Consider the following 27,304-nt stretch of genomic DNA (forward strand, 5'->3'; position numbering starts at 1 on the left):
TGATCAAACCAACAACTTTAAGAAGACTAGTAAGATACATTTACCAATTAAATGAACTCATATACAAGTGTAAAAATCAACATTACACTTTAGAAAAGGAAACATGTTGTTTTGATGAGAAATGTCCAGAGAAAAAGGTTAAAAGTGAGTTTGTCTTGACAACTTAGTAAGAAGTACAACTCAAGAGAAGGAAAGCAATGAAATGGGCAAACTACAGTATAGTTTTTGAAATAACTATGGTATAATAAGTTAAAAGTCTTCAGTAGTTGGGATATTAATACAAGTTAAATTCTAGTAGCCTACTTGACAATGGATGCAAGAAATTAGAAAAAGATGTAATTAGAAATAAAAATGCACAGAGTTAAGATAATGCATTGCCCTTAAAATAGGCTCCACAAATGTTCACACTTATTTCATCACAAGACACTAAAGATGTAAGACAAAAAGTTTTGTGTACATCCAAAGTAGTGAATCAGGGAAGCAGAGAATACTATAAATTTCGGAACAGCATGGGTAGTAGTCATTAATATTGTATACAACAACTGAGACTGAACACAAAAAACATAGGGAAGTGGAAGATATTATAAAGAAATGAATAGGGGCTTGAGATGTGGCTCAAGTGGTAGCGTGCTTGCCTGGCATGCGTGAGGCACTGGGTTCTATCCTCAGCACCACATAAAAATAAAATAAAGATATGTGTCCACCTAAATCTAAAAAAATAAACATTTTTTAAAAATTATTTAAAAAAAGAAATGAATAGAAGAATTTCACAGCAGAGTTATTAGGTGAGGGAAAAAATAAGGAAAATGAGATTGTAGTCTAGATAGAACCGTGATGATACTAACAATTATGAGGAAAATGGGAAAGGGTAGGAAGAGTTTTTTTCTTTGTCATTAATAAAGTTGTGCTTAGAAAGAAAAAATTATATACAACAAAATCTCATTTCTTTTTAATTATAAAGGGATGTGTGTATATGTCAGAGGGACCCCAAACAGTAAACAGTTAAGTTTAAGAAGTGGCAAGAAACAAGAAAACTTGTCTTTTATATATTTGCCAATATTTTTAATTTAAAAAATGACTAAATATTACAACTTAAAAATTCAGTTAATAGTATGCTTTAATGTTTGAAAAGGTTATCTTTCCTAAAACCATACAAAAAGTTTGTGATACAGGGAACCATTTTTTCATTTTTATATGCTCTAGCTGTAAGAAATAGAGCCAAAGACCGAATTAGAAACTATTTTTAAGTGGAGAAATTATTATCACAAAAACCACAGAATGTCATGGAACATGATAAACATAACAAGTGTTTTGATATTCTTTAAGTTTAAATCCCAATTATACAATTTATAAACTTGAGCAAGCTATTTAAACCCCGTGTCTAAATTTCCTCATCTACATACTATCACCTAGTCTAAAAGTTTTCTGTGAAAATTAAACAAAATGTAAAGTGCCTACATTCAATCTGACAATTATTTGAGTATAACCAACTTTCCAATCCTTAAATCCTTTTTGTTTATTGATTTAAAAAAAAAAAAGATAGCGGAATGCATTACAATTCTTATTACACATATATACCACAATTTTTCATATCTGTTTGTATATAAAGTATGTTGACACCCAATTCGTGTCTTCATACATGTACTTTGGCTAATGATGTCTATCACATTCCACCATCCTTGCTAATCCCCTGCCCCCTCCTTTTCCCTCCCACCTCAATCCTTAAATCCTCTGAAATCTAAACTCAATTATTCATAATGTGGTCCCCAGGCCAGCAGCAGCATCATGTCCTGAAAGCTCGCTAAAACAAAGAATCTGAGGCCTTACCTCAGACTTTCTAAATCAGAATCTACAATTTAATAAGATCTCCAGGAAACAAAGTTTGAGAAGTCTGCTCAAAACAATACTCACCTATCAGAGTGTCCAATTTGTTTATTACCAGTCCCTGAAGTCATCTTCTTCATCTGTTACAGAGCTCTGACATTAAGAAAAGCACCAGGTTGTTTATTTCTAATTCCTAATTCTGGGGGAATCAAGAGACTTTTTTACAGAAAATTTTCATCTAATTCCATTTCCAAAAGGCAACTTTTCAAATCTGAAGATGATGCTCACATTCACCCACCTCCTCAGTATACCCATGACTGAACAAGAGAGTCCTCCTGTTGAGCAATGTCTTCAATAATTTGAGACATTCAGCAAATTATTAAGCTGCACAACAGTATTAAGAGCTACTCATCTATGTTTCTTCATGTTGTCAATGATATCTCACCACTAACTAGTCAAATGCTATCGATTCCATGTTCTTGAGACAATATTTAGTAGCTTTGAAATAGCACAGTTTGTGAACCATGGCTACAGTGATTAAAACCATTTGGCTCCTAGTATTCATACTATAGTAGCTCCCAAATCCTGTCTTTACAGAGGGGTCACAGGTTTGAAGCCAGCTTCAGCAACTTAGCCAAGGCTGTAAGCAATTTAGTGAGACACTGTCTCAAAATAAGAAATAAAAATGGCTAGGAATATGACTCAGTGGTTAAGCGCTCTTGGGTTCAATCCCTGGTACCAAAAAGAAAGAAAGAAAGAAATACTGCCTTAAATAATTCACTCTAGAAATTTAGACAGCAGATGCTTCAAATTTCCACTGCGCATGTAGTTCCCTTTGATATTCCACATTACTTGTTTACTAGTAAAATATTTTACAATCACAGTTGCCTATTCTTCACCCGACTCTTCCAAGACAACTGACTGAATAAAACGAGAAATACTGAAGACAATATTACGTGTGAAGAATTATCAAGCCAGAGTATTCATATTTCCTTTATTTAGAGATTAAAGGCAATATGAAATAAATGTGACAAAGAAAACATCTGCTAGATTCAGCCATATACTAAAAGTTAGTCCATTAGAACCCCTAGAAACATCTTTTGAAAAGATTTCATTAAGACTACTTAGGCAGGGCCAGGGTTGTAGCTCAGCGGTAGCACACTTGCCTGGCATGTGTAGGGCACTGGGTTCGATCCTCAGCACCACATACAAATAAATAAAGATATTGTGTGTCCATCTCCAACTTAAAAAAAAAGGATTACTTAGGCAGAACTTTTGATTACCTTATTTCTTATATATTGGAAACTCCCTCATTTACTTGACCTAAAACTCCCCCTACCCATGCACTTGTTCTTGCTGTCCACTACTAATACAGGCTTGCCTTTAGCTGCAAATACACTTTATTACCCATTCATGCATTAATTACTCTTTTCCTTCTCTCTGAACCTTCTTTTCATTAGTATACCATGAGCATCGCCCTACATTCTAAATTTATAGCAGAAAGTTTGTAGTTTTCTCTTTTAATATCACCTAGAATAGTAACAATCAATTATTTAAGCACTCAGCCACTTTAAAACATATAACTATTAAGAGCCTATGCTTGCCACAAACACAAAATGCATTAAAAATTAACAGTATCCAAAAAAGGCATTTAACTGGGTAAATAAGCTATGTATAAACCAACACTTGACTCTTAGCTAAGAAGGCTTAGAGAAAAAATTTAAATATGAAAGGTGAGTTTGCCTTTAAGACTCTGTGGAAAAGGAAGGCCACTTCAGAAATAAAGAATGTGATATACCAAGACTCAGAGCAAAGACAAGGGAGACAATAAAACAAGCAGACAACAGACAATCTTAAATTTTTTTTTCCCCCTGAAAACAAGTTTTATTTAAACAAGGGTTTAAAATACATTACATAACATTAAAACCAGAAGAGAAAAAGAAAACAAAACCAGTTTATTACTTCACATGGCACTGGGCAGCTGTTGCTAGTGAGTTGCAGGTTCCTTTTTTTCTTTTTAAGTTGTAGTTGGAAACAATATCTTTATTTGTTTACTTTTACGTGGTGCTAAGGATGGAACCAAGGTCCTTGCACATGCTAGGTGAGTGCTCTACCTCTGAGCCACAACCCCAGCCCAGTGAGTCGCAGGTTCTATAGCTGCTACAGGACTGGTAACATCAGTTTGGCATTTGTTCCCTTGTCAAAAGTTTAACTGATATTAAGATGGCCTCACTTTCTGTAGTTTCGATACCCCTTTGCTAGAATATGTCTGGTCACAAAGAAAACCTTGGCCGCAAGCCAGATGTCACAACCTCACTGGAAGGACAATGGCCTGAGTTCTGCCCACCTGGTCAGGTTAGATACCAGGGACTTTTTTCTTTTTTCTTTTAACTACCAAAGGCCCCCTCTGGTGGTACAGCTGTCTTACCCCATCCTCTAGATTGTTGAGGTCATAACACTCTTAGGACAGGGGACTCTGTTGAGTGAAGAGTTTCTGGTCAGACACAACTATCTGATCTTGGGGATCTGGGCTTTGCTGAAACATCACATTATTACTTGTTTCAGGGTGGACTTTGCCAGGCACCTATTGCTTGATCTCAAATTTTTAAGTGAGAGACTTTAAGACTAGACAGCATGGTTCTTTCCATTTTACTACAGGAAAAAGTTACTCTAGTCCAAGTTAAAAGCAGACCCCAAGTGGTTACATTATACAAGCTGTGAGGTTTTTAAACTTGTGACAAGGGACAGAAGGGAAATTCTACTCGTTGCAAGGAAATCCTCACTTAAGCTTCAGTGAGCCACAAGCACTTAAAACCAATGAACCTTCAGCTGATCATCCTTAGCCAGTCCAACCTCTACAAGGAACTGGTGTATGTTCTTGCACTGGTCAGGCACCCTATAGCTGAATTATTTCTCCATATTTTTGATGTTCAAGTACCACTGGAGGCTAATTTATTCTTAAATGCCTTCACTGGTTTCTTTTTATTATAATCATCAGCAATTCCTTGGGCAATAGTAACTGTCTTCCTAACATTTCTCTGCTGAATTCTAATATGGAATATAATCTTCGTGCCAACAGGAAGGTCATCGCCCTTACTTGCATCAGCAAAGGGGTCAAAAGAGTGGAGGTTCTGGATAGCGGACATATGATACAATTCACTTTCCTTGGTGGAAATGGCCTGTGGAAAAGACTAAACTCCTTAGCCTACCATTCAAGCTTCCCACATTGTGATACTAATTGATAGTTTAATCTATATTTCCTACAACCAAGTTCTATCTAGACACATTAAGCTATCAGTACCTCATCCTTGCTTTTAGGTCTTAATCATGCTGTCTCCCTTACTTGCAATGTTTCCTACCTATCCTCAGTACCACCCTCCCCCAAAATGTCTATAGTATTAACACCTATCCTTGAAGAATGGCATTATTTTCACAAGTTTTCATCTCTTTAACTGAAATGTTTCCTAGGTCATGACGGATTCCCTCTGTATTCCCACAGTAGTACATCCGTAACTCTTCTCCAACTCATCTCCATCTACTACATCATTTGGTCTCAGTTTCTCTCTATGTATATATAAACATATATAATTCTAGGCTGGTGATTCTAGTATGATTAAAACTGCAAAACTCCATTTTTCTCTTGGGATTCTCTAAGAAAACCCAATAAATAAAATCAAATTTGAAAGGAGACTATTAGGCTAAAGAAGGGTTGACAGCGAGCTGGAACCTCACTCCCTTTCCTGAGCAGCCCCACAGGCATCTTCACAAAGCACAGAGTCAAAGAACACTAAACTACATACTCTATAAAAATGAACACTTAACTACACACTCCAAGACAACAAGAAGTGTACTTATTTTATTCACCTATAATCCATTTAAGAAGACAACACTGTAAAATCAGATATTCCTGGTGTCAAAGCCTACCTCTTCCACTTACAAATTATTTTTATTCAAATTTCTAATTTCTTTAAATTTAAATCCACAACTATAAAATGAAAACAGCAAAACTTCTCATCGATGATCACATAATCACAAGATACAAAAGACATACTGCATAGTACTGACAGCACAAGAACACAAGAATTCATTTTCTTTCTCTCTTCTGCTCACTTTCTTCCTACATCTAGTCAAATGCCTAACATACAAACGTTTCTTGAATTAATGAGCAGACAGATGAACAAATGAACCACAATGTCGAAGACTTAGAAAAGAGATTTGTTAACAGTTATAGGAGAAAGAAGAAAAGGACATGCTAAATACCACAAAAGAAAAAGGACAAAACTTTAAAAATAGCATTGATGGCTGGACAGGAAGAAAGGTGGCAGGTACTTCGTAATTTAAAAAAAAAAAAAAATGGACATGTTTCCAACTAAAATCTAAGTGTAAATTTGCTACAAAAAATGCCAAAACTAAAAACAAAATTATTTACACGCATCATATTAAGGCTTTAGTATTTATATCATGTCTGGCTAATATCTAAACTCAAATTACATACACCAGCTTAAAATTAAGACATATAGCAAATTACAGTAAGAAATTATAAATTTTTAAATGAATTCTATTTCACTGATTTATGTGTAATTGTTAAGGAATAGTGTTTCAATTTTCTTTTTAAAAAGTATTTCCATGTTTCTCAAGTTACAAATGTAAAGTTCTACAGCTGTATTTAAAATCTGTTGGTGGTAGATGTACACAAAAGAAATAACTCAACCTAAATCACTATTATACATAATAAACCCAAAAAGAATAGGCATGTATCATTACTGGAAGATAACTGAGAAAAACAAAAGTTCTGAGCTGGGGTTGTGCTCAGCGGTAGAGCATTCACCTAGCCCGGGCGAGGCACTCCATTTGATCCTCAACACTACATAAAAATAAATACATTAAATAAAGGTATTGTATCCAACTACAACTAAAAAACAAAGTTCACCCTTTAATATTTTTTAAAATCAGTTAATAAACATAAATGCAACAAAGTGTTCCATTCTTTCCATACATTTTTAAACTCTGGCATCCTTAGTAAGGCTAGTCTGTCTATGAAAGCAAAATAAAAAGAAATACAAGTAAAAGAAACACAATAAATAAAGAAACACAATACTATGGGGCTGTATCTTCAATAAAAGGCTGAAATTCAAATGAATAACTTTTATGTATAAAATAATAGGGTGTAAACAAAAATTTCACTTCATCAGAACAACAAGGTTAAAGAATGATTTACCAGATTTGATTCTAAAATATGACTGTAATAGAATGTTTTTCATTTCACTAAAAAAAAAAATGTGAAATCTCTTCTCATTACCTATATGAAGGCTAAAAATTAGTATGTTAGGGGCTGGGGCTGGGGCTGGAGCTCAGTGGTAGAGTGCTTGCCTAGCAAGCATGTGGCACTGGGTTTGATACTCAGCACCACATAAAAATAAACAAAATAAAGGCATTCTGTCCACCTACAACTACAAAAAGTATTTTTATAAAATGATATTATTTACCAAATAATTCGTACTTCAAAAGAAGATGTCTATTTCAGTAAAATGCTCTATGTCTAGATATTGGTAAATGGTTTTACATACATATTTCACACACTGAAATTTGATAACAACTGCATTAGAGGACTTGTTTTTGAAGTCATATGTTGTTTCATTGGTTTTCATCAATTTAATTTGCCAGTCTTTATATTTCATCAATAAAATTATATCAATAATAATATTTCAGTGTAACCTATGAAATACTCTCAAGTTTGACCAACAGGTCATCTGTCAGTAACATAAAAAAGGCAACGATGATTGTTTAATGTACTATTCCATTTGCTGGATAATCAATTCATGTTATCACTATTCTATTGTATTGGAAACTCATTCCTTCTATGACCTCTAAAGCAAAAGATCCTTGCTTCAAAAAAACTAATTTCAAGTAGAAGTAGAAGGTGGCTCAAACACAAAATTACTGTTTTCAAATGTTTTATAAGTCATAGGTAAAAAAAAATCTGAACTGAAAAATGCAATTAAAAATAATCCTGCTACCTATGTAAAGGTATATATAATTAAATCAAAGGCTTTTAGGGCGCAAATCTGTAAAGTACAAGAATTTACTACAAAAACAACAGCATTTTGGGGAACTAATAATGTTATTGCTAAATGAATTAGAATTCAAAGCTACATGAAATTAGGAATTCTGTTTGTTGGTTTCATTCACTGCCATATTTCCAGAGCCAATCAAAGGTATTTGTTGAATGAATAAACAAAAAGCATTAAATTCTAATACTACAATACTATTGTATAAAAAGATTAGCATACAATACAAATTTGTTTTTCTAGAACCAATGTGGTCTGCCAACAAATACTAGTTAAGAAATGTTTGTTTCAAGGCTACAACGAGAAGTAAGACATCTGCACCAGAATGTAAACCAAATGCATTAGGTGCTGGGGGTGTAGCTCAGTGGCAGAGGGCTTGCCTAGCATGTGTGAGGCACTGAGTTCCATCCTTTGTACCACATTAAAAAATAAATAAACAAATAAATTTTAGAAAGGCATTCTGTCCATCTACAACTACAAAAAATTTTTTTACAAAGGTGATTCTAATACACATCACTTAATTATACTTGTAGCATAAGAAAACTATCTCAATGAAGTAGGAAACTGATATACATTCTGGCTCAAGACTGATCACAGATCAGTCACAGTTCCCAAACTGGCTATGCTGAGTACCAGTACTTTAGATTACATATTAAGAGTTGAAATGAAAGGGAAAAATAGGGGGAAAAACTAACTTCGAAGCAAAGAATAATTTGTAAAAATAATGTCTGGCTTCTGAAAAGTGGCCATAATTTTCTTTAAATATATTTTTAGTTGTTGATAGACCTTTATTTTATTTATTTATATGTGGTGCTGAGAATCGAACCCAGTGCCTCAGACATGCCAGGCAAGTGCACTACCACTGAACCACAGCCACAGCCCAAAAGTGGCTATAATTATACCACTGTGTCTTTTAACAAAAAGTTATGAAACACGAAAGCAACAAAAAACAAAGTTTAAGGTTTTGGGGGTCAGGTAAATGTCCATTTTTGATTATGAAATTTAAGACATCCCAGTAATACCTAAATGAAATCATTACATTTTCAAAGCAGTTTATAATAGCTGAACACAGAACTTAAAGCACATAAAAAAATTAAGGTCTGTATGTCTGTATGTCCTTGCCCATCACTTTAAAGTGAGTTCGATATTGCAGTGTCATCTCAAATATAAAAGTAAAATAAAGAACTAAATATGTGCTGGCAGTTTAAAAAGTGAGAACAAGAGAGGAATAGTCAACACCAATTACAGCAATTTCTAAATAGCTGATATTTGGTCCTACAAGAATATACTAAAGTTTGGGGCTGGGGATGTGGCTCAAGCGGTAGTGCGCTCTCCTGGCATGCGCGGGGTGCTGGGTTCAATCCTCAGCACCACATAAAAATAAAAAAGATGTTATGTCCACCGAAAACTAAAAAAAATAAGTATTAAAAAATTCCCTCTCTTTAAATATATATATATATACATATATATATATATGTATATATATATATATATTCTATCTGTAATGCTAAAAAATCTAATTTTAAAAGTATAAACATTTATATAGAGCTCTGCACAGAACACTATGTAAATGATTTACACGTATAATCTGATTTAATTCACACCCAAGAACTCAGATGAATGATGTTATTTGGATTTCATAAATAAGTTTCAGAGATATTTTAAAATAGGACTCACTTGTATTTGTAAACTTTCAGTATCCTTCCTTTCAAAAACCATGTATATTATATATAATTTTTATTTTTAGGGGTTTTTTTCATATATATTATAATTTTCTAAGGAAGCAGTAAAGAGGTGCCAAGTAAATCAGAATTCTAAATATAGAATGTAGCACCTAAAACTGTTTTTCATGAGGCTAAGATGAAAAAAATAAAGTCAGTGTAATGAGAATACTGGGATGTTAAACTTTACTTCTAAAGTTAATAATAAAGAAGAAAAAAAATTACCTAAGATAATACATTAAAATGTTCAAAGTCTTAAAAAAAAATAAGAAAAAGACCAAAACAAAGCAGTCATTTGAATTTCTAATATGGGCACTATATAAAGATTACCCATGCCCCAAGGGCACTTAACCACTGAGCCACATTCCCAGCCCCTTTTATTTTTTCATTTCGAGAGAGGGTCTCAGTAGGTTGCTCACACCCTCATTAAACTGCCAAGGCTGGCTTTAAACCTTCAGTCCTCCTGCCTCAGTCCCCAGAGCCACTGGGATTACAGGGGTGCACCCTCACACCCAGCTACTTTGAAGACTTTAACCTCTTTTCAACTGCAGCCATTCCCATGGAGGTTGTCCTTCTAATATGCTACCCCACTATTATCACAACTTCCTGGTCATTGTACAAAAACAACACTTTAACAGGTATCTACTAGGTATTAGGCACTGTAAAACAAGAAAAAAATCCCTGTAATTCTATTTCAGAAAATATAAATAAATAAAATAAACCACCATAAAATGAAGAGTTTTACAGGAGTAGCACAAAGTGCCAAACACATAAAGTTAATTTACAATACCAGAAAGGTCAGAGAAAACTTCCTGGAGGATATGTCCAAGATGATACATCTACTTTCTGTTAATTTCGTATTTTTCTAGTTCTCCTAAATACTACTGGTATTCTATCTCCTTTTTTCTTCACTGAAATCTCTTCTTCTTCTTCCCCCATTTTTCTCCAGGTCAATAAACCCCACTGTATTTTTTATCCCATCCCTCTCTACCAGACTAGGCTCAGTGATAAGAATCACCAACACCTCAAGTTCAATAACCTTCTTCTACATCTGTCCTTCAAAAAAAAATTTTTTGTGTGTTGGGGATTGAACTCAGGGGCACTCAACCACTGAGTCATATCCCCATCCCTATTTTGTATTTTATTTAGAGACAGGGTCTCACTGAGTTGCTAAGTGTCTTGCTTCACTGAGGCTAGCTTTGAACTTGTGATTCTCCTGCCTCGGCCTCCCAAGCTACGGTGTGTCCTTCCAATTTTTTGAATCAATCTAATCATCTATTTCTGAGCTTTGTGCCCAGCAGCTAAGCACTGCTATAGAAAACTATACAACCTTACTGTTGACATCCTATTAGTTCCAAGAGATGACTATGCTCAGCTGAACCCTTAACAACTTATGCAACACTTACCATATTTCTAATTAGCTTTCTCTCCCTAACTCTACTCCTGGCATTACAAACCTTCACCACTCTCAAGCTTCCCTATCTCCTTTCTTGGCCAGAGGCCTTGCCTAATACTTCAAAATGGTATGAAGAGTAATTAGGCATAATTAAAAATTATCATTACTTCAGACCTTCTATACAAGCTTTAAAAAAAAACTATACAGAACTAATCCAACAATCTAAGTAAAAGTCCTAACATTATTTCACTGAAAAGAGATTAAATAACATAAAACTAATGAATTTATATTTACTACCTGACAATCTCAGCCTTTGAAAATAAAACAAAAGAAACTGAGAAACAAGCAACTCAACTTTCAAAAATGCTATTAAGATCAAGTAATTTTTTTTTCAGAAAATAAAGTATGTCAGATTTTCCTACCTATGACTCTTATTTTAGATACGACCTAATACATTTGATTACTAGTCTAGAGTAGACTGTGGGAATAGCATTTGAAAAGGGAGAAGGTGAAACACCGCAGCTCCCAGTCTATCATAAACTAAAAACCTGACACAACAGCAACAAAATTAGTAGCTGCAATGAAACAGAAAACATAAAAACTATTCAAATATACAAATTCAAATAAAATGGCAAAGTAGGACAACTTATCATAGAAAGCAAAGTACATTTTATGCCTCTATGATGTCCTGGATAGAGCATCTCATAAGTGGAATGAACTATAGTGCAATTATACCTGTTACTCTTTCTGTAAGTAGTTTAAAAATGTCCACAATCTACTCTAGAAATATTTGCATTAAAATAGCCCAAAAAAAACTGATCACAAAATTATGTTTATAAAATAAATGTATTTATTCTCTATGAAATTAGACATCAATATATAATTATATATATATTATCATCAATATATAATTATATATATATTAGAATGCAGTTTTACATTCCTATTAAAAAAATTAAACTTGCCTCTTATTTCCAACCATGTCCACCATTTAATAAGACAATGACTGTATGATTTAAAATTAAGAATAAGTTGGCTGAGTTTTATACACTGCAGTCACAGCAAAATTCTACATCTCAACAAGAAAAACAAATATTAAAGAAAATTGAGAAGATTTTCAGTCTCTAATCATAAACTGGTAAACCAACTCACTCATTAGTTAGTTGTTGTTGCTGTTTCTATCCAGTGTTGTTTCAAATAAACTTTCTAAATGTAAAATTACTTCATTAATCAACTTTAAAAGTAAAATGAATTGCAAAGACCAATGTCTAAACTTTGAGTATATAACAAAAATCAGAAAAAGAAAAGAAAAATGAAACTGTCTAAAATGTGCACTTAAGAATTTGTTTTGGAACTTGATGAAATGATTCCTAAAAATTCAACTGGAGGAATAAAAATAAAAGTCCAGAAACATTTTTAAAAGAAAGCTTATGTGGATTAACTTGAACTGTAATATCAAATATTAAAACATATTAAGAAGCTATAATAACTAAAATAATGTAGTACTGGCAAGGGGATAGAAAATTCAATGCAACAAAGCAGAAAAGTCAAAAGTAATAATTTATTATCTGATAAAGGTAGAATTTCAATTTAGAGGGGAAAGAAAGGCTTATGTAATTTGTGGTGGTTAAGACCACCGGCAAATCAATTTAAAATAAAACTGTTTAAACTTGGAACCTTCTTGACATCATACAACAAAGGGATCAAATATTAAACTGTACAAACTAAAAATATAAAATATAAAAGAATATGGACATATGTATCAAAATTGAGGGTAGGACTTAAGGTCTAAGGCAGAAGCAACAAGATATATAAAACTCATTAAACTACATTAAAAACAAAATCTCACATATTTAAGAATCATGATAGAAACTGGGGTTGTGCTCACCTAGCATGTGTGAGACACTGGCTTAGATCCTCAGTACCACATAAAAATAAATAAATAAAAATAGCAGGGGTTGGAGTTGTGGCTCAATGGTAGAGCACTTGCCTAGCATATATGAGGCTCTGGGTTCAATTCACCACATATAAATAACACTTGCCTAGCATATATGAGGCTCTGGGTTCAATTCACCACATATAAATAAAACTTTAAAAAAAATAAAGGTTCATTGACAACAAAAATATTTTTTAAAAAATAACAGCAGGTGGAATAAAAAAAATTTTAATTTAAAAATATAAAAAATAAAGAGTCACAATAAACAAACCTTAAGGAAACCAAAAGATTGGTGAAAGATGCCATATATAATCAACAAAGAGTTAAAGTCTCTTAATCTATTAGAAGTCATTAATAGGGGTTGGGGTTGTGGCTCAGCGGTAGAGCACTCACCTAGCATGTGTGAGGCCCTGGGTTCGATCCTCAGCACCACATAAAAATAAATAAATAAAATAAAGGTATTGTGTCCAACTACAACTAAAAAATAAACATATAAAAAAGTCATTAACAAGCAATAGGAAAAAATAAGTACTTGGTAAAACTATGCTAAGAATATGTAGAACTTCAAAATAAGAAATATAAATGGCCAAAATATTTGAAAACTCAGCAATCAAAAGCTTTTAAACACATGTTCCTACTGTTAAAGTGTTAGTGATGGAGAGATGGAGGAAGGTGCTCCTATATTGTGATATAAACGTAAATCAATTCAACATTTTTTTAATCTTTATTTACTTATTTTTTATGTGGTACTGAGGATTGAACCCAGTTCCTCACGCATGCAAGGCAAGTGCTCTACCATTGAGCTATAATCCCAGCCCATCAACTTTTTTTGTAATATTTTTTTAGTTGTAGTTGGACACAATACCTTTATTTTTATTTATTCTTATGTGGTGCTGAGGATTGAACCCAGCGCCTCACATGTGCTAGGGGGGTGCTCTACACTGAGCCACAATCCCAGCCCCATCTATTCAACTTTTCTAGAAGAAAAACTAAGAAGTTATGGTATCAGAAAAGACTTTAGACTCAAAAATTCTTCTTCTAAGAATTTAATACAGTTATCAAGATTATATCATTTTTAATAATATTTGAGAAACTGAACATTATCTAATGATTCAACAAGGAATTAATAACATGATAGATATTCCTACAGTGAAATAAAGTCACATAACAGAAAATTGTTCATGATATATTGAGTATGGGAAAAAGGCAGATATCACAAAAGGACAGTAATAATTAAAAGTTACTAAGAACTTTTAAAAAAATCAACTCACACACCTCAAATGTAGGATACTCCTTTCATAAAGGATTCTAGACAGATTTTATGGTTTTTTGCTTATGAATATGAAGATCTTATAACCTTTTCTGAGTTAGGTAACTCATTTAGTAGGTGTCTCAGTTTTCTTGAATGAGAGGCTTCCACATATTTATTGAGACTTCCTGAGCTAATCAAAAAGTGACTACAAAGTTCTCGAAAGACAAACGCTCATATACACACAAATAATCTTCTCTATGCAAAGATCTCCAACAAAGTTCTCTGTGAAAAAATACAAAAGAATATATTTGCATGTGTTTATACATGAATAAAGAAACTCTTGAAGAATACACAAGGAAAAATACAAGTTGTAATTCAGAGGGAAGAAACCAAGCAACAGAAGTATAAGAACTTTTTGATTTCTATTTTCAAATGTATACATGTATTACTAGTAAAAGTATCCTGAAAGCAATTTTCATATGCATATATATATAAATCATATGTACATATATATAAAAAACATTACTCAATGGTGGCAAGGCATAATAAGTATTCTATTGGTGAAACTATAACAATGAACTATAACTTACTTAAATCCATCAAGAATCTTAAAAATGTGCTGGCATGGTGGCTCAGTGGTAGCATGCTCACCTAGCAAGCGCGAGGCCCTGGGTTCGATCCTCAGCACCACATGAAAACAAATAAAGGTATTGTGTCCAACTACAACTAAAAAATAAATATTAAAAAAAAAGAATCTTAAAAATAAGTAGAAATGTCTTCTGAGCCAAGAATTCCATTTATGGGGATTGGTCCTAATGAAATATCCAGTTATAATAGGTTCAAAGATAGTTAGCAGGTAAGAAGACAAATTAGTAAGATAAAATAAAGGATGGATAGATTACAATGCTCTCCATAATACCAGAATATTAAAAACAACCTAAGATATCTAATAAGTGTTTAAAGACAGCATAATGGAATATAAATCATTGTAGCTAAAGCAATAATACTGTATTTTGTCAACATGAAAAATCTGATTGTATAAGTTACACAGAAGTAATTATAATATAGGATTTTGGTATTTAAGTTTTTTCAATGCACTGGAACAATAAATACCAAAACAGTACTAGCACTAACTCAGAAAGGCTAGGTATTCCTTGTAATCTTTCTGTATTTTCTGAATTTTTTCTTTTCAGAAAATAATATGAACTTCTTCTATAATAAATATAAAACAATCACACCACTCTGAATAAAATGATAACAATTCAAGTCCCCTACCCAGAACATTTCCAGATTTTTTTAATGGGGGGGGGTTAACATGTAAAATAGAAAAGTGAACCAAGAATTCTGTCTCCAAATCTACAGTTCTTTCCACTGTATCGTGCTACCTTAATCACTCACTTAGATGTGGCATTATTTTTCTTCAAATCAATTTGCCGATTAAAATATTTATAATTTATTACAAATTGCACAGAAGTGAAGTTTTATTGTCCTTTAAAAATAAACATTAGCTGTTCACACGCTTACAAAGGATTAGAGATACATGAAGGATGCCAGTGATCTCAAGTTCTAGGTTGGAAGAGGTAAATAAAAAATACTATCAGTGCTTAACTTAGAAATGGGTTGAAAGGCCAGGAAAAGTGGTGCATTCCTACAATTCCAACTACTCAAGGCTGAATTGAATGCTAGCCTGGGCAACACACAGAAACCCCAATAATAGAGAAAGGGAAGGAGGGAGAGAATTAGAGGAAGCAAGAGGGCAAAAGATGAGTTGTACTCCAAGTTTAACTGTTTAGAGAATAACTTCATACAAAAAGAATGTCATTTTTTAAATTTTTTATTTGTTCTTTTTAGTTATACATGACAGCAGAATGTATTTTGACATATCATACACACATGGAGTATAACTTCCCATTCTTATGGTTGTGCACGATGTGGAGTTACACTGGTCATGTATTCATATATGAACATAGCAAAGTTATGTCTGATTCATTCTATCTTTCCCATTCCCATCCTCCCTCTCTTCCCCCATTTCCCTGCCATATCCGTGAACCTCCACTCCTCCCTCCCTGCCCCTATTGTGAATTAGTATCTGCATATCAGAGAGAACATTCAGCTTTTGGTTTGTGGGGATTGGCTTATTTCACTTATAATGAGAGTCTCCAGTTCCATCCATTTACAGGCAAATGCCATAATTTCATTCTTATTTACGGCTAAGTAATATTCCATTGTGTATATGTACCACATTTTCTTTATCCATTCATCTGTGGAAGCATACCTAGGTTGGTTCCATCCTTAGCTAATGTAAATGGAGCTGCTATGAACACTGATGTGAAAAAATGGCATTTTCTTGAAAAAATAAATATTAATAACCAGACCAACCCCTGAAAACTTAATTTACCCCTTTTTGCTAAACACACATTGTCAAACAGTTTAACAGAGGAATAATGAAAAACCCACATAAGGCTAATAAAACTCTTCTAGTCAGGACAAAAACTGACCATAACGAGATGTTTTAAGACAGAAAAACCTATCAAAAGTAAAGAAAAAAGTCAAAGAACAAAGTAAGGGGCTGTGGTTGTGGCTCAGCAATAGAACGCTCGCCTAGCACTTGCAAGGTCCTGGGTTCAATCCTCAGCACCATATAAAAAAATAAACAAACAAAATAAAGTTATTGTATCCAACTACAACTAAAAAATAAATATTAAAAAATTAACAGATTAAGGATTAGTTTTCACTATTCTATAGAAAGTGGTTTATGAACGCTGTTCTGCCTTAGGAAAACATGCAATGACAATTAGAGAACCTATTAACAATAGCAACATATTTTTAAAGGCATATAGTATTTTATTCAAGATTGAAATTTATATATATAAACGTTAATTAAAGTTAATAAGCTGGGGTTATGGCTCAGTGGTAGAGCGCTCGTCTTGCACATGCAAGGCCCTGGGTTCGATCCTCATCACCACATAAAAATAAATAAATAAAATTTTTAAAAAGTTATTAAAAAAAATTCCATGTGGGAAAAAATAGCTATAGAAGAAAAGTTAATATATATGTGTGTTAATAAAATATATCACAGAATAAGTCAATTTCCATTTCTTTGGCTATAATGTAAAACTGCATAAGTATTTCACATCTAGAGAAAATAAAAAATTTGCTCTGGCAAACTTAAAAACTGCTATGAACCTTTAGAATCTACTAACTCAAAAATCAAAAAAATTAATTCCTCCATATTAAGAATCTACTACTCTGAAATTACGTTTTTCTAATTTGGAATGCTGATATCCTGTACCAACATGATTCACTATAAATTAATATATAACCATGGATATGAAACTTTAATTTCATACCCAAAATTATTAATCACTGATATATTTACTACTGAACAATCCATTCCTACCCAGCACTTTTTTAAAAGACTAATTTAATCAAGAACCAACAAGTTCTCAAAATCTGAGCATAATAAAAACAATGAATTAACAAGAAACTACACAACATATTGCTAATTTTAGATCTACCAGAAATGTGGCCAAGTCTTACTACAGAAAAATGAGGACCAGGGGTTGGAGGGATACCTCAGTGGTAGAGTGCTTGCCTACCATGTGAGAGACCCTGGGTTCCATTCCTAGCACCACAGAAAGAAAAGAGAAAAAGGACTCAAAACTCATAATACTACATATTCAGTTACATATATGTGCTGGCATAATTGAGTGTAATAAAATGTATTCAGAGCTGGAGTTATAGTACTTGCAGAAATAGTAAGTATAAATACATGTACTCAAAAAAGAATAAAAAACACATTTCGGTATTTTTCATACTTTTTACAATGCAAAATTAATGTAATATTAAAACTACCAATCAAACCTAACAAGCTAAAGTAGCCAAAAATTAACATTTTCAAAGCTTTAAAGAACAGTAGGACAATGAAACTTAAGAAAAAAGTAGATATAAGGGCTGGGTTGTATCTCAATGGCAGAGCACTTGCCTAGCATGCATGAAGCATTGGGTTTAATATTTCACACCACAAAAAAAAATAAAGGTATTGTGTCCATCTACAACTTAAAAAAATTAAAAATATTTTTAATAAGCAGATATAGAAATCAACAGATCACATAATATATATAAAATATATTTTCCCTATTTCAATAAAAATACAGACATGCCAGAAAAAAAGTATTGCATAATTTATATTTTCTTCCTTTCTTCTATGCTATCCAACATGGTAGCCTCTTGTTCCATATTAAACTAATTTTATTCCATTTTAACCTAATTAAAATTAAATAAAATTTAAAATTCAGATGCTCTGTTACATAGCTTATTGAACACACTCAACAGGTACATATGATTCATGGCTACCACACCAAACAGCACACAGAAACAGAAACTTCCATCTCTACAGAAAGTTCTACTGAACAGCATGCTATAATGTAGACATACCTTTTTTTCTCTATAATTATGGCTTCTTCCCATAAAATTGCAAATTTTTCCTCCTACACTTAAAATACTTTGTAAGCCAGGCCTAGTGGCACAGGCCTACAATCTTAGCTACCGGAGAGATTGAGGTAGAAGAATAACAAGTTGGAAGCCAATTTGGACAACTTAAGTGACCTAATCTATCGGTTGATGATGATAATTATGTTTTTAAAAGATGATGACAAGGGGCTGAGTTGTGGCTTAGTGGTAGAGTGCTTGCCCAGCATGTGTGAGGCACTGGGTTGGATTCTCAGCACCATATAAAAATAAATAAATAAAATAAAGGTATGCGTCCATCTACAACCAAAAACTAAAAAATTTTTTTTTAAAAAAGGCGATAACAACAACTAACAGTGTTTACAATGTGCCAAGAACCATACTCATTTAATCTTCATATTAACCTCATGAGGTAGATCCAAGTCCACAATCCCTTACCTGAATCAGGAATTGTCGAATTCAGTATTTCTAAGATTTCAGAAATTTAATGCTGTCCATAAACCAAATGTTATATAATACCTTCAGAAAGGTCTAGGGAAACACTCAGAAACACAATATCTTTACATAATTGTTCACACTAAGGATAAGTGAAGACTATCAAAAAACCCTGCACATCAATTAAGACAAATAAGGTTCAGAAATCAAATTAGTTATGAACAGAACTTCCATTCTCCAGTGTGATAATTAGCAACCATAACACAATTTTAAGATAATTAATTTGTGATTTTGTTAACTATTTTTCCCCATATAACTAAGAAATTTCATCAAAGAATTAATTACTCAAATGACTCCATCTCCCTGAATTTCAAGAATTCATTTCAAAGAGTTAGCAATATGTTTTTCTCCCTGGCAACTATATTATTATCTGAAAATGAAAGTTCTAGTTATTTTCTCCATAGGAAAGAATTTACAGTGATATTTATATACAAAATTCAAAATTTTATTTTGCCACATTTATAAAATGACACTCTTAATACAAGCACATAACTCAATTGGATCTAGAAATTTAAACATTTTTTATTTAATTTTCCAAAGGAAAAAAGTATAGCCAACTTTCACTAAACAGTGATTTTATATTCTCAACCTGCTTTTATACAAATTCTCATTTTCAGGAAAAACTGTGACCAAATTTAAATTACAATTTGAAAATTTTCCTATTATTCTACTTATAAACCAGAGTATACATTAAAATATCTGAACATATACATTTCATAAAAAGCATAAGTTTATGGACATTTTAGTGTAATTTAAATATAAGGAATTGATGTTATTTAATAGTGATAAAATATAAGAGCAGGCATTTAAATATTCTACAACAATGTGGTCACATTTATGTCCAAAATTATGAAATAACACAAATATGTCTCTAGAGAATACATAAAAAGTATAAAATTTTTTTGAAAAACTATACTTTCTCTTGGTTACTAATATGCCCATGTTGAGAATGACTTGGTGATTAGGTATAGAAAACAAATTTTCATATTATCATAACATTTATTCAAAACTAATCTTCATAAAAATTTATGAATTAAATTTATAAATCAAATTAAAAATTTTATTAATTGAAATATAGTTTAGGTTATATGCTAAGAACGTGGACTCTAGAATCAAATTTTCTGGCTTTAATCCAAGATTGTCCACTGACTACAGAGTAATATTTAGTGAGTTAGTCCATCTTTGTGTCTCAACTTCTTCATCTACAAAAGGGGAATAACAGCATCTATCTTCATGGGGTTGTGTAAGGATGACATAAAATGGTATGTGGAAGCACTCACAAGATGTCTGGTTCACAGAATGCTCCACAAGCATTTATCATCATTAGGAAAGCATCTTATTAAAACATATCAATATTAGCACAACTTATCTTCATGAGTTTCTCTTTCAGTTTCTGTAAAACTAATTAAATGTACTAGGGAAACAATATTTGACGGAAGTCTATGTCAGTTTAAAAGCCATCTATTAATAATTCAGATATGTACATATAAGGGTTCTTTAAAGCCAGATTAAGGTAAGAACAAACAGGGTGTATATTCTTTCACAGCTCTTAACTTCATAATTCTATGAAGAGCCAACTGAATATGTGAGTGATACTGTAATATACAAAAATGCCCTAATCCAGTAAAGCAAAGGGTAAACTGTTGCTATTTATCCCAAAAATTCCCAAAAGACAAAACTCTTACTAGGAAAATTTTTAGTTCAACTGTGAACATACTATGTTTGTGGTACTCACAGAATACTTCAAGATATTCCAGGAAATAATTACAAGTACAGATTAAAACTGTAGAGCTCATCCCCAGAAAAGTTGATCACTTCCTTCTTTGTACTACCATGAAATTTTTCACGTTATTTCATGACAATTGGTTGTCTATATACGTTTCTCTAGGGCGAGAATACATGCTTCTTGAAGAAATTTAGACCTTACCATATAATAAGAACTCAATAAATTTTGATTTTTAAAAATGCAAAACTTGTAGAACTATACAATTGTAAATTTTACTAAATGTAAAAAAATGGTTCAAAATTTTTTTCACTCCGTGATTTTTAGTAAGAATGAATTTTTCATTTTGAAGAATTCTTTTAATAGGTAAATAATTTTTTTCTTTTAATTTGGTCAGAGAAAGTGCTTCCAAACAACAAAACCTGACATCATCACGAGGCCTATAAGTCTGAACAAATACATAACAAGGCAGAAAATTGATTAATGGATAAAATAAGGGAGAGAGAACCTAATGAAGACTCTAGAAGTACATTAAAATTCTTAAGAAGTTCATTAAAAATACCTGCAATGTTAACTGAAAATATTCTACTTTTTAAAAAATATTTTCTTAGTTATTGATGAAACTTTATTTTATTCATTTATTTATATGCAGTGCTGAGAATCAAACCCAGTGCCTCACATGTGAAGCAAAAGCCCTACCACTGAGCCACAACCCCAGCCCCAAGATTTCGCCTTTTAATTTACATCCATTTTGACCCACTGTCCCAGATGTGGAACACCTATAAAAACTGAGTATATAACATATAATCAAAATATAATCACAGTAAGAACATAATAAAATAGTAATAATATTTATAAGCTCTAGATTATTATTTACAACCTATTCTCATGTACCTGTGTCCATTTAATCGAAATATTTACAGAACTGAAAACCTGAGATTGAATAGGTTAACTTCTGTAACTTAAACTTCTGGACCCTATCCATGTTATTCAAAGAACTGTGATAAGGAGTTCCATCATAAATGTGCTCAGTTATATAAACTATATAAGGTAAGAGACAGCTACTGTCATCCCAAGCCACTGATAATTGTTTTACTACAATCCTTTAGTTTAAAATCTGTAGAAGCAATTTCTAAAAAATGCTTCACCGGTGTTATTTACTACTTAAATTTAAAATATGATAATGCCCTAACAGAACAGACTGGCTACCAGATCTACATTCAATAGCAGAAAAGACAATTTCGGTGGTAATACCTTTCAGTGAAACCAATCCCAGGAAATAACACTAACCAATTGTTCCTCAATTAGAGGGAAGAAAATCAAAAGGAAAACAGCTCTTTAACAATGAGGGGACAGAGAAGAAGTAGCAGTAGAGGGTGAAAACCAGCAATATCAACAGGCTTACAAGAATTATGAAATAGCAGCAGAAAAGGAAGGATACAGAGAATGAAATTCCTATAACACAAACACAACTGCTTAAGTCTATACTTTCTGAGAATGAAATTCCTATAACACAAACACAACTGCTTAAGTCTGTACTTTCTCATCTGAAAAAAAGCATAATAAACAATGATCAAATGTACATTGATTCTAATTTTATAAAATTGAAAACCTGAAAATCTTATACCAATAGAAAATATTGGTAAATTTTAAAAGACTCCCCTAATTTTGGCCCTATTTCCCTTTCTGTGAAGAAATTCATAAAGGGAAAAAAATAACTTCGGACTCTAAATGATGAATATTAACTATTAAGAGTAGCCTCTCTATAAGGTCTGAAATAGAAGAAAAATGTACATTTCTTCCAGAGTTGTAGCCAACAATAACTTTTGCATTCTGAATCCAACTTAGGTACATTAGTTGGGAAGATGTTTATCAAAGTGTTTAATAAGAAAGTACTAAATTTAGCTTTTTTCTCTCCCTTCAGTTTCTTAAATGGCCTGAGGTCCATCAAATGCATTAAGGAGAACCTTTCCTAACTATAAATGACAAAAGGAAACATTACTCTACAGCTTTCTTCTTATAGAGAGCTGATTTCATAGATCAGAGGTCATCAAACTGCTTCCGTAAAAGACCAGATAGTAAATATTTACAGCTTTAGAGGCCATATGGTCTCTGTCACAAATACCCAATTCTGCTATGTAGCATGAAAGTAGCAATGGACAACATATAAGTGTATGGTTGTAGTCCAATAAAACTTTATTTACAGCAACAACAACAAATCCTTGTCTGTAGTTTGCTGAACCCTTAGGTCGTCTTTTTTAAAATCTACTCAGAGATATATTGTTTTAATATATACTATGAATTCTGAAATAAAATTCCTAGAATTTGCTTTAAAATACTTCATTAAAAAAAAAGAGTAGGGAGAAAGGTTAAATAAGACAATTATTGTTAAAACCAGACAATAGATACATGGAGTTCATTATACTATGCTTTATAATTTTAAAATTTTGAAAATTTCCATATTAAAGCTTCAAAAATATAAAGTTAGTCAATGAACCTGCTCTACAGGAAAATGAATTTCCTCACCTTATTTCCTGACCTTATTTAAGACCTTCTAAAAAGAGTCTTAATACTTTTAAACATAATTAACATAAGATGGTTAACAAAAAGCCATTAAACTATAATGAAAAAACTTAAAGTAATCCACAAAAGATTATATAATTATAATAAAATGTTCCACAATTTAAAAAATAAGCTCACAATATACACTAATGTTTAATTTATTTCCATATTAATAAGTGTTATCAATTTTTGAAAAAATACATTATTTGCATTAAAAAATAATGTTTATTACTTTCTAAATAAATGTATAATTTTTTAAATTTCTGTTTTGTTTTTGTTTGGGGGTTTGGGAGGGTTGTTGTTTTTTGGTACTGAGGCCTAAACACAGAGGCACTTAATCAGATGTGGTTCTGATTTTTTATTTAGAGGCAAGGTCTAAGTTGCTTAGGGCCTTGCTAAGTTGCTGAGGCTGGTCTCAAACTTGCAATCCTCCTCTCTCAGCCTCCCAAGTCACTGAGAGTACTGGCAGGTGCCACAGTGCCCAGCTCTTTCTGTTTTAAATACAAAGAACTAAATACTTACAAATATAACCCAGATAAATGTTTAGGGTCTTTGATAATTAAGAATATAAAGAGGGGCTGCGGATGTGGCTCAAGTGGTAACGTGCTCGCCTGGCATGCACGGGGCGCTGGGTTCGATCCTCAGCACCACATAAAAATAAAATAAAGATGTTGTGTCCACCGAAAACTGAAAAATAAATTTAAAACAAAAGAGTATAAAGAGATCCCCAGACCAGAAAAATCTGAGAAATTATGACCTAAATATTTTCAGTGTTGTTTGAAGTATGTTCAACAAGCAACCATAAGATATATATTTAAATTTATTTCACCTTTGAACAATAACCATCACACAGTGAAATTAGTCCACCATGAACCTATCAATACCCACAGGAGAAAGATACTTAAACCTTCAACTTACATATTCTTTTAAACTGCCTGGTAAATCATCAGAAAAGAATAACTGTAATGTTGCCCCAGTCTTGTGCAGATAATAATTTTAATAAGAGTTTGGAAATTTCCACATTAAAACTTTAAAAATATAAAGTTAGTCAATGAACCAATAATATATAAAACATATAATATAAACTTAGTCTCCTGAAACAATAAAAAAGAAAAACCAGTATGTGCCAACAGAGTTTTCTAATAAATGCAACACAAATCAAAATACGTAGTCTCATTCAATGCTCAAAGCCAAAAATCAACCTAAATAGAGCCTTAGGAAAGAAATATAAATGAATGTGCAATTTCTCAAAGACTGAATAAATATGTTTATAAATGTTTCAAATTTTCCTCAACATTCTGAAATAGTGATTTCAAATATCAAAACTAAAAACTAATTTAAGCTAGGTTCACAAAGTTATGACATTTGAAAGAAACTAAGAACTTTGAAAACCTTTGACTATCCAAATATATACTCAGTCTTAAAATTTTTTAAATCTAAAACTAATGTGGCAATAAACAATCCATAACAGATTAAGGCAGATAATAATTACAAAAAATGTGTTTACATGATCTTATCTTTAAAAAGATGCACCAACATTCATTTTTCAAATACAGTACCCCCTTATAGCTTTTTTTAATCCAATTTTGCCTCTTGTGCACATGGCTCTTTAAACTGTTAAGAGATTTTTTTCACTTTTACTTGCTTAAACACACATTACTTACAAGTTACATTTTATAAATTTTATTTCTATTATCTTTCTTCAACAAATAAATTTTAAATAGTAATAGCATGCAAAGACATACTTACATCATACTCTGCAATTCTGCTGCAAAGCTTATAGCCTTTCCTGTACTTCTTGCACTACCTGAAGTGGCAGCAGACACTGGGCTAGCTGCAGTATTATTCATCTAAATAAAAAGGAGAAATAAAGTTTACAAAATTTATAAATGCATGAGAAAAAACTGAAGCATTTACAAATTCCATTCAAAAATATCCCCAATATTATATTTCTGATAATTTGTTTTACATAAGTCCTATTTGCTTATACTTAATATTCTTTACTCAAATGAAATAGTATGGATGAAAAAGCTTCGTAGTCAAGTAAGATAAACAATTACTTGAGTGATAAACATTTCAGTACCTATTCTCTATAAAATGTAACAAAAGTATTCATTAAAATATTTTAATAGAGCTCAGTGGTTTTCAAAATGTGTTCCAGGAAACGCTAAGATTCATTAGTACTTCTTCAGAGCTCCCAGTGGCCCCTGAACACAATTTCTTCCAGACCACCAGAAAACTGATTTTTCTACTGATTTTTATATATGGAGATTCCAAGTAAGAATTCATTTAAAGAAAGAGTTCTACAATTATAAAATACAAAATTAGAACCTAGAGCATAATCTAATTTCTACTTGAACCAAAGTCTAAAATACAAATAAAGTCAATAGATCAGAAAACCATTGTGAAATTTTATAATCTTATGAGTAAATAACTCATTTAATCTAAAATGTGATTTTTCCCCATAAAATTAAGCAAAAGCAAAATGAGAAAACTAGATTCCAATCCTAATGTATATTATTTTAATTAATGAATGTAGCATTTGGGCTAGGGCTGTAGCTCAGTGGCAGAGCACTTGCCTAGCATGCTTGAGGCACTGGTTTGATCCTCAGGGCCACATAAAAATAAAATAAAGGCATTATGTCTATCTATAACTACAAATTTTTAAAAAATGAAAGTAACATTAAATAAGAATTAGTAAAAAAAATAGCATTTCAAAAGTCATGAGGGGCTGGGGTTATGGCTCAGCGGTAGAGTACTCAAGTGCGAAGCACTGGGTTCAATCCTCAGCACCACATTAAAAAAAAAAAAAAAAAAAGGTCATGAAAGTAGGTAAAAGTTCAACTACTATACAATTGAGTTTAATATCATTTCATATAAAGTTGATGTAAACTTTGCAATATTGTAATTTTCTTTAAAATAAAAACAGACTCTAAGGGACAAAAAAAAAAAAATCAGAACATACCATAAAATAGCACCTAGAACTTTAAATGTTGTCTAAGAGAGCAAGTTCTGGAATTGTTACCAGACAAAAGACTCACTCATTCAGGAAACAAGGCAGTGGTAGAGAAAGACCTTCTTATGGATTAACTAAATGAGCTGAAGATGGCAACTTAAAGGATCATCTTGCCCAGGGGGTTGATTTAGGGTCAGTTTAAATAGGAGATGGGGAAACACCAGACTGATAAGCACCTTTTCACAGGTGGGTTTTTTTTTTTGTTTGTTTGTTTGTTTTTTAAGACATTCATTGACCTTTATTTTATTCATTTATTTATATGCAGAGCTGAGAATGGAACCCAGTGCCTCACATATGCTAGGCTAATGCTCTACCACTGAGGTGCAATCCCAGCCCCACAAGTGGAGGTTTGTGGAACAAATGGCTTACACATCTGAAGATTCTTTTTTTCATTTCTGCAAATCTCAAGAAAACAGTTCAAGCTAGACTTGTCACTGATTTAACTTGCCCAAGTGTATTTCCTGAGTTGTTATAGAATGGCAAGAGTGGGTAGCTACCCTGAGGCTCTCTTGAGCTGGTCAAATTCAATATAATGAAAGAAAACATATTTCACCTAAAGGGTAAGTGAAGTTAAATAGGATGTATGGAAGAAATCTAATCAATGTCTGGCCTCAAAGGCAGACTGCCTAAGTTTGATTTGCCAGCTCTGCTACCTTGCCACAAGTGTGGACAAGTGACTTAATTTCTCTGTGCTTCAATTCTGAAGAGGCAACAGGACAAAGAGCTAAGACAAGCAGCACACTGACCTTTCTGGCCTCATCTGAGGGCCCAGACAAAACCACTAGGCACAGAACAAGGGCCAAAGAAAGAGAAGAAAAATATTCCACTCAAATTAAACTTA

At 32.4% G+C, this 27,304-nt stretch overlaps 1 protein-coding gene, 1 long non-coding RNA gene and 1 pseudogene across 3 annotated transcripts in view; 1 reads left to right on the forward strand and 2 right to left on the reverse strand.

Annotated features, from left to right (window-relative positions):
* Supt3h (SPT3 homolog, SAGA and STAGA complex component) overlaps positions 1-27,304 on the reverse strand; it is a 460,033-nt gene that overhangs the window by 421,116 nt on the left and 11,613 nt on the right. For both annotated transcript variants that reach the window (XM_048805405.1, XM_048805406.1), the window contains one exon: positions 25,197-25,297. In XM_048805405.1, the coding sequence (XP_048661362.1) occupies positions 25,197-25,297 (101 nt within the window). Of the gene's footprint in view, positions 1-25,196; positions 25,298-27,304 lie in introns of those variants that run through there.
* On the forward strand, positions 4,191-13,334 carry LOC125617464. The gene is made up of 3 exons (XR_007348486.1): positions 4,191-4,617; positions 7,333-7,337; positions 13,324-13,334. It is a non-coding gene; the product is annotated as an uncharacterized LOC125617464 (long non-coding RNA).
* Positions 4,553-7,266, reverse strand: LOC125617463 (annotated as a pseudogene).

Source organism: Marmota marmota, unplaced genomic scaffold (genome assembly GCF_001458135.2).
Source record: "Marmota marmota marmota unplaced genomic scaffold, marMar, whole genome shotgun sequence".
NCBI classification, from domain to species: domain Eukaryota; kingdom Metazoa; phylum Chordata; class Mammalia; order Rodentia; family Sciuridae; genus Marmota; species Marmota marmota.